The 12,318-nt window shown below is 43.3% G+C and overlaps 1 protein-coding gene across 1 annotated transcript in view; it reads left to right on the top strand.

Annotated features, from left to right (window-relative positions):
* Positions 1-1,003: 1,003 nt before the first annotated feature.
* The window catches only part of LOC116334833 (fibroblast growth factor receptor-like 1), a 36,557-nt gene continuing 25,242 nt past the window's right edge, over positions 1,004-12,318 (top strand). Inside the window, exons 1-2 of the mRNA XM_031758379.2 lie at positions 1,004-1,334; positions 1,921-2,016. Coding sequence (XP_031614239.2) covers positions 1,932-2,016 — 85 coding nt within the window. The 5' untranslated portion in view covers positions 1,004-1,334; positions 1,921-1,931. The remainder of the gene's footprint in view (positions 1,335-1,920; positions 2,017-12,318) is intronic.

The following is a 12,318-nucleotide window of genomic DNA, read 5'->3' as shown; positions in this document are numbered from 1 at the left end:
AATATGGAGAGCCTCGAGTGCCAAAATGAGTTAAATAAATATATCATTAAATAATTTAACTTGTTATTAATTTATTTAAATGGGAAAGAAGTAATAATTAAATATCTAAATAATGAACTTATAATGAATATTCTGTGATCAACTGGCTGTTTGTGACTGCTTTTGATTTGAAGTGTACACTTCAAACATGCTAAATGTTTCAGATGTCAAAACTCACTATTGTTATCGCTCACTCTTTCTCCACCGTCACTCCCACAACTTTCCCCTCTTCCTAAGCAACCAAATTTAGATTAGTTGATGCATTTTTCTGCAAATAGGTTCTGGGGGTTTCCTCAAAAAATTCCTGCTTGAATTTTGACAACAGAATTCAGTGTAAATTATTTATTCTGGACTTACTTGGTCTATCAACACAATTTAAAAGCTAAAAAGTCACAGTTTTGACACAAGTTGAAACAGAGACTCTGTGAAAGTGCATCTTGCTGCTATAAAATCTTAACTTGGCCATGTGATTTAAACTCTAGAGGGTTAAACGTGTCATTAATAAATTACAATTAGACACAAATAAAACATAATATGTTGTTAAGATTTTTAAATGAAATCATTTATACTTAAAATAATTATGGATGCATTTATTTATTGCCTAGTTTGATTAATTAATGACATATTAACGTTAATATTTAATGATGTATTTATTGAATTCATTTTCGCACTTGGGGTCCTCCATACAGGGATGCACATTAGCCTGAAAATCAAAATGTTCCACTTCAGTGTTTTCATTGTGTTTATTTCTTATCAGATAATATATTAGAACAATAGACTGGCTTATATAAGGCCCATTATTTGCATGGCATCCTTCTTAACAGTTTGCAGCTGTTATCTCTTTCCCGTGCGCTGAGCTGACAGCGGTGGGATAACAGCTCTGTAATGAAGAGGTTCGTTTGAGAGATAAAGAGTTAAACGTGGCCGGGCTCTGCAGGCTGTGATTGGCCCGCAGCTGCAGCGCTGGGACGGACAGCGAGTCTCGGCTGTGTGCGCGCTCCTGGAAAAGTCACTCTGTGGATGAAGCGGACTACACGGACCGGACTGGACTTCCCTGAGTTTTCTGTTCCCTAACACTTTGGAAACTTTGTTATTGTGATTTATGGAAGTGTCCGGTTTTATTGCAGCCTTGAATCCGTTATTTTATCCCAGAGAGAAGCATGTGCTGGTCTGTTAGAGGTCGGTGGAAAGTCGACCGCTGTCACTTTTGATTCATGGACTCGACACGGACTTTAGCTAAAAGCATTTCAGTCCAGAGGCTGATACGAGGCTGACTTAATTCACTGAATATTAAGGTATGTTAAAGTCCTATTTATACTTTTATTTGCATTCTTACCCGACCTCCATATGAGCAGCTGGAGGGATATTTTACTGTAAGCACATCAGGGTAAACTAGCCAAAAACAACAGTTTCCATGAACGCTTTGCTTTCCCAGACTTTGATTTTGTATCTGAATATGTCGTTTAGATACATAACTGTGCTATTAAGATATTCAGCACTTTTTAAACCCTCGAGGACCCTCAATATTGACCCTAATGTAGAGTCCCAAACCTAGGTCTCTACCTGTAGTTGGAAGGAGTGGAAAAACTGCACACATCCTGTGTTATTTAACGTTAACTTTATATGTTAATATTGCCATTAAATGAATCCTGCTTGGTTTTCATTTTAAAATCCTTAAACTTTCTTATAAACCACAAAAAGATCCCAAGAGTCTTAGTTTGGGAACCTCTAAAGACAAAAGTGTGTCCAGTTTGTTAGTGATATAGTGCATTTTAGGTTTGGTCAGGATTTTTATAAGCAAGCCATAGTATTTTAACTATTTTGTACACAAGTGTCTTGATATCCTCCAGCAGTCTAAGTGTTTGTGCACGTGTCTTTCAGATTTAGGGAAGATGAATTTGTCTTTGGACAGCATGGACATCCTGAAGATTGTGTTACTCATCTTTGAGGCTGTTTTGCTGACTGACTGCGTAAGAGGTGAGCTGCTTCATTTTTTTGTTTTTCTTTTCATTTATACAGCAGTCATAGCTCATTATTAACCAAGCTGACTGGCTGGTTTCCTGTGAGCCTGAAGAAAGCCTCAGTTGGGTTTTGAATGCTGTCGCGCAGAGAAGAGATGGAAAACTTAAAACTCACAAAAATCTCTAAACACAGCCCAAAATCAACACAGGACAGCGGAATGAGAGAGGGCAAACCAGCCCGTCCCCTACCCCTAGTTTGTGTGTTTCAGTCATGGCAGTGTGTGTGTCTGTGTGTGCATTCGCTACATAAAAACCAAACAAACATCATCCATCAGCTTCCCAAAGTGAAAGAACACAAGCTGGTGTAAGAGTCCAGCTCTCCAGTAGCTGGCCAAAGGGCCTGACTCACAACACCCTGTGTCTGTGTTCATGTGCGTGCATATGTTCTTGACTGTAACCCCGACTGGAGAGTGGGAAACCTCAGTCTCACCACAGTTCACTGTGCTGTTGTTTGTGCCAGTATCAATACTCTGCTTTATAAAGACAACCTACAGTGAGCTTGTCAACAGCTCGTGAACAGCTCTCGAGACAATTTCTGTGATTTCATCCACCATCACCGACTACTGAACCATGTCTGATGCAATCCAGTGGCATGAGTCAAAGACAGAGGCAGAACTTGTAACTTCGCTTCAGTTTTTTAATGAGAGAAATCTGAAAACCAGTAACATTTCCCCAGAAGATTATTCTCTGGCAAAACAAGCAGGCTCCATAGCGCCTTCTTTATTCCCCCCGCTCAGCGTGTGAGTGGATTCAAGAGGCGTCTGATAGGTACAATACCTGCATGTGGCTATCATGGCTCAAGGTAGAAGGGGGCAGGAGGCGGGGGTGGGAGGGTTGGCGGCGGTTTAGAGGGGGAGATTACATCTGTGGGTCTGCAGACAATGCCTCATTCACAGCGTGGCAGCCGTACCTTCACGGCACAACTAAATCAAAAGTAAACAAGATGTGAAGGCTAAATCAGATTAGACAGGCAATTTTCTATGTTTACAGATTAACATATGTCAGCGAGGGAGCAAAGCAAAACGGGGAAGCCAGTTTGGACGGTGGGGAGCCGAGGTCCTGATGGGTCCTGAGCTGATTTAATGTCAGGCAATGGGAAGAATTTGCAGCCTGCTTTTTATAATTTCTCTGAAAGTGGTTGCAGATGCAGGGACACATGTACAATTGCAGATATGCGGCTGGCAAGGAGTCTGAGCGAGATGATTTTTGTACGTTCCCTGACAGTCTGTGAAGTGTAAATATCCCACAGTTCCACCAACAGAAGCAGGGATACAGTGGGTTCTGTGTTACAGTCCAAATGCAACAGCTTGACTCTGACATGCTGTGAAATATAGTCTGTAGGAGGGGGTAGTTGATTCAAAGCTTCTGCTTTTGTAGTGAAGCGAAGGCCAGCAGAGCTGTTAAGCTGTCCCTGTAAAACTTAACAGTGTATGATGACATCGTTGACAAATGTAAATTAAATTATAAAGGACGGGCCCCCTTTTCGCTTGTGTGTGAAACAGTAAAAACACGTAGGGAGTGTTACTTTACTGCCGTTATCTAAACACTTCAGGCAGTGCACCTGAGAGGACAGTAAGTTTGGGTGAACGGCTTTGAGCCTGTTGCTGTCAGTCACCAGGTGACATCTGACCCAGGACCCCCTGCCCTAGTGCCACAGAGAGCCCCAAATACACACTCAGTCATATACACACAGACCTCCCTCTTTCTGTGCTGCAACGTCACAGCTGGACCCCCTTGTAGCCACTGCACTTCCTCCATCTTAGCACCTTCTGTCCTCCCCCCCCCCCCCAAATCTGCTGCTCTGCCTCCCCAAGCAGCTGGAGGAGGTGCTCGGTGATGTGTCCCAGCAGAGCTCTAACGTGGTGACAGGCCCGGGGACTGCTCGGCTCTGCTAAACGAGGAATGCAGCAGTCTGGACATATGGATCTGCAGAAATGCACCCTGGGAGAAAAAAACAGAGGCACCAGGTGTCCGTGTTATGCACCGGGGCTAGCTAACAATGTGCACAATGAATAGTACTATTTTGGTGCATTTTAATTAGAACCAGGCATCAAATACAGTGGTCCTTTTAAGCTGCTGCACAAGCCCTTTTCTTTTTTCTAATGTGATTTAACCCCACACGTATTTCCTTCACTTCTAAAGCTATCTGGCAAAGTTTAGAGCATGCAAACTCCTCTGCAACCCTGTTGGAAAATATACATTTTATAGTAGAGTTACATCATGGTTTCATAGCAAGAATGCACTATGAGATAAACTGCATGCCAAGGGCTTTTAAAATCACAAGGCTGTTTTGGCTCTCAGACCATTTTCCATTTCCTTAACCGTAATGAGGCTAGTTTCTCAGCAACAAAATGCCCCAAAGTCCTCTTATATTTTTTAAAAATTTTTTTAAAGCTCCTGCATAGTAAGAAGGTGTAGCAGTGGCTTGTGGGCCAAGCTGGTGAGACGAGGTGGGGGAAGGAGAAAGGGTAGAGCTGAAAAGCTGTTTAACATGTTTGTTTGTTTTTTTAATACTCCTTATGCAACTTGCACTTTAATGCCTCATTTAGTGCTAGAAATACAATCAGCTTCATGTTACTATTTTGTCTTTCATCCCACACCAAACAGCAGAAGTCAAAGGAAGACACACTTCGTCTTTAAGGCGCGACTGGTCCAGCGCATCGTTTCTGTTTCCCACACCACGCGTCCACCAGTGAATGCCACCCTTTTAAACACATGTCCCCTTCTTTTTCTCTGCATTTCCTCTCATTTATTACCAGTCTAAAGACGAAGGAAGTCAGTTAAGTTAATGTGCTGTCGTTAAAAACAAGGCTCGAGCTGACCTTTACTCCCACCCAGCCTTTTCTCAGCTCTCCACAGCCCCATATTTACAGAGGCTGGGTCCATTTGCAGAGAACAATGGATGGATTATAGTGTGCAGTGGTCCCCCAAGGTTGGACAGGGCAGCGGTAATTAATTTTAAACCCTCGTCATCCCTGTTGACTGGACTTATTTGCCGTGTATTTAAGCTCATAGCAGACGGGGGACTCACTTTTCCTGAGGTGGTGCCACGTAGGCCTGCGTGAGAAGAAGTTACGAGAGCGAATGGGCGCTGCTTTCGTGCCTCTGAATATATGCGTGCGTTTTATTAAGCAGCCTGAAATTACCCTGAGAAAAGTCATGATAATGAGACATCCAAGGAGCGCGGGGCAATTTGGAAAACCTCAGAGGTAGACCAACAGCTATTCCCACTCCACCTCCTTCCCTCTAAACCAGGTGGAAATAATATTCCTCCTGCCTACAAATCCCTCTGTTTCTATCGCGGAAATAATGTTAGCAGCGCTATAACAATCCTTGTTCCCAATCTATCAGCGCACAATGCTGACCCAGTCAGTTCAGGAGGAAACATTTGGTGGGAGGAATGTGTCCGACTTCACCTCTCCAAGGGGAACGAAAGGAAAGAGCCGTAGCCGTGATAAGTAGTCATAATGGAGGTCACTCTGTGTTTACTTTAGCGGGGTCATATAATCCTGGTGAGCAGCACTCCCACTCATTGACTGACTCTAATGGACACTTCAATTAAGATTCACGTGGAATTTCAACAAAGTATTGTCTGCCACTTTCAGCTGTATGCTAATGTTCAGATTTTTTCCCCCTTTCTTTTTATTTTTTAAGAAAGTCCCCATGTCTGTGTGTGTGTGTGTGTCTGTGTGTGTGTGTGTGTGTGTGTGTGTGTGTACAATGCTCATTAGTTTGTTTGGGCAGTTGGCTCTGGGAGTGTTTTCAGACCACACACACTCTTCCTGCCTGCTGAATGGATTTGAGTTCAGCTAAATAGAATTCCTTTTGCTCCTGTTAACCTTCGCGAAACCCACGGAGCTGCTCGCACAGAGGCGTCGGGACGGCCACCATTCAGATGATAATTGACTTTGTGCTTTTCGCTGGTCTGACTTGCACTATTTAGCAGACGTATGAATAACAGATTTGTGTTAATTGGCAGTTGCTTGGTGTTAAATAAGATGACACCGGACACTGTTTAGACTCCACTCTTAGAGCTGCTGCGTTACACCCTTGGCCAAAGAAAGCGAGTGGACGGAGTGACTGGAAGCAAGCCTTGTGGGTGGGTAGGTGGGAGGGGGGCAAGGGTCCCCGCCTTCCTGGAACCTTACAAGTGACCTTACAATAACATTTCAGCCCCACAGTGGGAAGTGTTTGTCTTGCGCAACCCCTCTTTCTAAGCCTCCTTCATTTCTCCAGTCTCGCTCTGTTTTCTCTTTTCTTTCGAGGAGCCAAGTCATGGAGAGCCTCCCCGAACCCCTCGCTCCCCCACCTAGCCACCTTCCTCCCTGTTTTGTGCTCCACAGCTGCTCGCTCAGTCACTTTAGTAAGAGAAATGATGACATGCCAATTGATCTCCACTTTCATTGCTCAACAGGAGAAGCCGAGGTTTGTTTTACTGTAAATTTTAACTTCTAGATTTATGATGCATACCTGGGCACGTGGGTTGGGGGGGTTACAGAAATTGAAACTTTACTTCTTCTTCTCCTGCTTCTCCACATTTTTCATCTGGCATTACCTCCTGGTTGTATCTCCAACAAAATATGTACCAAAGCAACATTTTGTTGCCTCGGGAAAATACTATCTGTACTGTCAACTTTAATGCGATGATGGCCTTGAAGATGTTTTTTGGACTGAGCAGGTTTGGACAAGTTTGAGAGTTGCCATTGTGATGTTAGTGAATAAAAGGCTGATTTAAAGAGCAGAAATATTATCTGCCCCATCTGACTGTATATGCCTGTTTGCTGTACTTGCCACAGCCTGCTAGAATCTGTGCTGCTGAAGTCTCTGACTGATTTATCAGAATACCAAATCGTGCACCCAGGGTGAACCTGTTGCATATCATTTGAGGAGATCCTTATTGTTTTCCTTCTACTTTTATTTTTATTTTGGGGGGTTTCGACGCAACTTTTTGATTTTTAATGCATTACTACACATCAAACCATTAAAGATCGCTCTGTCTTTGTTTTTCCGTGTTCCTTCTTCTTTCTCTGTCTAGGGTTTAATCTGAAATCTCTTGACAGTCCCTCACACAACCCCTTCCACCCTCTGACTAACCCTGCCACTCAGCAGTTAAAAGGTTGATTGAAAGTTATGGTGGTGGCAACAGTGGTGGCTGGCCGGGCTTAAAGAAAGCCGAGCCAAGGCATGGCTGGGATAACGAGCTTTGAATGAGGCTTCTGCTTCTCTTCTCGACCCCCCCTTGTTTCAGTTCACCTCTGATGAGCTTCAGTAAGACCCCACATGGCTCTGAGGCTTATTCACTTCCACTTTTTATCATTAAGGATTCTTTTGAATGACCCTGGAAAGTATTTATACATTGTCCCCATTGATTCTAGTTATACAGTCTGGTCTGGGCTACCGCTTGTCACAATATGCCAAAATAGGAGGATTTTTCTGTGAGCATCCAGGCTGTTGTGATGGAATTTGCATGTGCCCGTTTCCATCAGCAGCAGCGTTTTTCTGCACGGGATGTGAAGTCTTGAAGCTCCGATTTTTTAATTAAAAAAAAAAATTCTTATTATTTTGGGGTCCCACCACTTTTTCAAATGAATGGAAAAATCTGTCCCCACTTTGACATGAAGAGTGGAGCGGGAGGAAAAATCATTTCAGAGGCAAAGAGTATAATCTGTCATATTTTATAGCAGAGCTACTGCTGTCCCAGACTGGAATTCTGCACCATGCAGTGAAACTGATTTGATTTCCTCCTGCACAGGGATGTGAGCTTAGGCCTTGGATCAGTCCCCAGTCTGGATGTAGATGGACTTTAAGACTTGGCAGATGGTGGCAATATGCCAATCATACAGTTACTGTGTGTCTTGATTAGCTGAACTGGCCATTATTTTTGTGTATTTTCAACCATGCAAGCACAGGACTTCAATGATGGCAGTGTCAGTCTGCCCAGGCTAAAATATTTCAGCAGCTGTTGTGTTACTATGAAATCTGTACAGTAATGGTCCCCAGAGGATGAATCTTCCTGACTCTGGTTTTCATACCAAAAAACTACTTCGGTCTTTAGCTCACTCACCCATTTAAATTATATTAACACCTAAAGTTTTACTTTATTGTTGGTGTAGACTCTGAATGAGGTGGGTGCCAACAATAGTGGCCGTAGCTGAGAGGTGTCTGCTGGGATCACCACAGCACTGGATCTTGTGGTAGCTTTTTGTTCTTTTTAATGCAAGTATCAGACAGATTACATGTATTGCTGTGCACTTAATTGTATCCAAGAGGTTTTTTGCTCAGTTTTGGTGAGTGAAATTCCAGTTTTATTTTATTTATAGGTTTGCACTTATTAGCAGTGCACATGTCCATAGTCAGTGACATTACTAAGTATGTACATCCATCCATTTTCTACTGCCTGTCCAATTAAGAGTTGTGGTTTGGGGGCTGGAACTCATCCCAGTTTTCATTGGGCCAAAGGCAAAGGACTGTGGGAGGAAGTTGGAGTAGCTGGAGAAAATCCACGCCAGCATTGGGAGAACATGCATACTCCACACAGAAAGGCTCCAGCCAGCTGGTGGATTCGAACCTGGACCTCCTTGGTGTGAGGCAACAGCGCTAGCTAATGCTTTGTGATACTGTGCTGATGGCACCTCAGTTCTGCTCCATGGACCACCCACTCACACAAATATATATTTAATTCTGGTTCCAAAAAATCCAAAATGGCACCGATCATGATGCCGAAATTATTCCAATTAACGTGCTTAGGGACACACCCATAACTCCAAATCTCCAGAATGCAGTTGGATAAGTTATTAAATTCACCATCTTCAATGGAAACTATTCATTGATTGAGCACTGATTTTTTTTATACAGGTTGTAAGTATGTCTATTAAATGCTGTAAAACTGGACTAAAATGACATGGGAGTCTGTGGTGACTGACTTGCTTTTGGAGCCATCCTCAAGTGGCCACTCGAGGAACTGCAGTTTCTGGCGCTGTTTGTTGGCTTTATTTTTCAGCTGTCGGTGTTTCACCTTGATCACACAACACTTGATACTTCTAACCTGGTAGTCCACCAATCAGTGAGTCGCAGTGGCTAAGTCTGTGGTTCAGATTGAAATGTTATGTAACTCTTGGATGGACCGCCACAACATTTGCTCCAGAAGTTCAAGTTCCCTCGGGGATGATGTCATCTGACTTTGCTGATCCCCTCAGTTTTCCTTTAGTAACACCAACAACGGGTCAAATAGCTCATTAATTCAGTGAACGCTTGACTGCTTATACCGGATTGATTGGCACCACATTGTGGGCAGAAATTCACGCTTTACAGGAAGTCTATTCTTCTTTGAATCCTTGGCTTTCTCATGTTAGTTCACTATGAGAGTAACATTACTTCATTAAAAGTCCAGCAGCCATTAATGACTGTTGGAAAGAATGCCAGACATTCGTGGTTCCCAGAGGATTCATTATAAAAACATGAGTCCACTGACTTTTTACATGAAGCCATTATCAGGTCAAAGGTCAAAATGAGCCCAAAATGTTGGTTTATGACTAAATTCCCATTAGCCTTAATGCCTTGCAACTGCTAGATATTAAATCTAAATAAATTCAGCACACAACTATTATAATAGTGAACATGTTTGCATTTACCTGAAAGCACTGTTTACTACTGTAGTCTCTTGGACTTATTATTCTAGAAAGCTTTTTTGTTATTTGCTTATTTTTGATATCTGGAAATATGGAAACTCTATGATGTAACAGACGTTCTTGCAGCAGGACGTCTGTTCTGGTCATCAGCCGTCTGTTTCTGTGCCGGTCACTCCGGTAAAAGGGCTGCAAAGCTCTGTGTGGACAGTTGATTAACAAAGAGGGAGACAGACAGACTAGCAGACAGAGATGGATAGAGGGCAGTGACCTTTCTACAGTGCAGTAGTAAGGTGAACTGGGAAAGCACTGAACAAATTGTCACTGTGAAAGGGCGAGTACCACATCGTAATGACAGACTCAACAGCTCCATGATGACAGATTGATTTCAGACAATATTCCTGGATTGTCAAAGAGGCCCCATTGCTGTCAGTGAGAGCTTTGCCAGTTTCTCCACCCCCTCCGTCTGTCTCGTCTTGCCTCTCCCTTTCTCCCCCCCCCCGCTCTGTCTCGTCTCTTGTCTCACCCGCCTTTCTCTTTCCCTCACCTGCTCCTCCCCTGGCTTTTCCCTCCCTCCCGCCGCTGTCTGAATTGCTCCATTCTGCCCAAACACTCTTGCTACATCACAGTCTGTCATTGGCCCTGTCCTGAAAGGCCTTGTTGACAAAGGCACTGGTGTAAAGCGCTTCCTAGTGTCATGGAGATTGGCTTATCCTCAGACTGTACACTGGTGTAAGGTTCCTGGAGAGACATAAGAGGTGTTTCACACCAAGCTTAGCCATCATCATCATCATCATCGCAAAGACACACACACTTGGGTCCACCGGTGACAGCATGTCTGACTCAGAATGTTCTTGTTTACAGTCTCTGTGCTTCTCTGTCACTCACTGTACACAATGAGCCAAATGCAGGTTGGACACTTTTTTTTTTCCACACTGTGGAATGCAGTAAGGATGAAGGAGAAGGTGGGGGTGTGAGAGGCAGGATGCATCTCACTGCTAAAAGATAAGAGGAAAAAAAAAACAAAAAACAAAACAAGTCTTGCTATGAGGAAATAGTTTTTTGTGCAGCATTTGTGCTCTGAAGCAGTGATCTGCAAGGGTTTTTTTCCTTTTGACATCTTAAAACTACATGTATCCCATTGGTGATATATATCTGTACACTATGGGATTAGAGGGTCAGTAGCTCTTGGTACAGACTGAAATGTGTCTGGTTGTGAGCACAGAAGTCTCACCCACATGCTGCTCAAACCTGTTGCTTTCAAGGGGCCAAACAGAACAAACAAAAGCCAAAATTATTTTTTCCAGAAGGTAAACGAACTGAGGAGCTCCAAAAAGGTCCGCTAAAGATAAATAAGCATTATTTTGAATTGTGAATCATGCAAAGTGCTATTTAAAAATACAAATAAAAATCAGGTGTTGGAAATTAGCATAATGGGTCCCTTTTAAAGTAACCCAGCAGCTTAGTTATTAAAAGGCAGATCTGTTGGTTTCTGGTAAATACAGTAAAGATTGCAAAAGCCTCCACGTGGTCCTAGACTTGTACAAAGACCTAGACTTATCTGCAAAGTTGATATCATGCCAGGAAAAGTCTTTGCAGGTTTTTCACCACCCGGCTCAGACTCAGCTGCAGCTCCTTGAACTCTTGGATGCCCAACGGTCTAAGTCCAAAATTAAAATACAAAAAGTATCCTTTGATGTCTGAAGGGGTAAATTTGCTCAATAATTGTGTGTGGTTTCTACAACTTTGCCGGCTTTTTACACCTTGCATAAAACATCTGCTTGTGACCCCAAAATACAGGGAGTGCAGAATTATTAGGCAAATGAGTATTTTGTCCACATCATCCTCTTCATGCATGTTGTCTTACTCCAAGCTGTATAGGCTCGAAAGCCTACTACCAATTAAGCATATTAGGTGATGTGCATCTCTGTAATGAGAAGGGGTGTGGTCTAATGACATCAACACCCTATATCAGGTGTGCATAATTATTAGGCAACTTCCTTTCCTTTGGCAAAATGGGTCAAAAGAAGGACTTGACAGGCTCAGAAAAGTCAAAAATAGTGAGATATCTTGCAGAGGGATGCAGCAGTCTTAAAATTGCAAAGCTTCTGAAGCGTGATCATCGAACAATCAAGCGTTTCATTCAAAATAGTCAACAGGGTCGCAAGAAGCGTGTGGAAAAACCAAGGCGCAAAATAACTGCCCATGAACTGAGAAAAGTCAAGCGTGCAGCTGCCAAGATGCCACTTGCCACCAGTTTGGCCATATTTCAGAGCTGCAACATCACTGGAGTGCCCAAAAGCACAAGGTGTGCAATACTCAGAGACATGGCCAAGGTAAGAAAAAAGGCTGAAAGACGACCACCACTGAACAAGACACACAAGCTGAAACGTCAAGACTGGGCCAAGAAATATCTCAAGACTGATTTTTCTAAGGTTTTATGGACTGATGAAATGAGAGTGAGTCTTGATGGGCCAGATGGATGGGCCCGTGGCTGGATTGGTAAAGGGCAGAGAGCTCCAGTCCGACTCAGACGCCAGCAAGGTGGAGGTGGAGTACTGGTTTGGGCTGGTATCATCAAAGATGAGCTTGTGGGGCCTTTTCGGGTTGAGGATGGAGTCAAGCTCAACTCC

The sequence above is a fragment of the Oreochromis aureus genome, linkage group 19 (assembly GCF_013358895.1).
Source record: "Oreochromis aureus strain Israel breed Guangdong linkage group 19, ZZ_aureus, whole genome shotgun sequence".
NCBI classification, from domain to species: Eukaryota; Metazoa; Chordata; class Actinopteri; order Cichliformes; family Cichlidae; genus Oreochromis; species Oreochromis aureus.
Note: the sequence above shows the minus strand (reverse complement) of the source record. Positions and strands in the feature narration are given on the sequence as shown.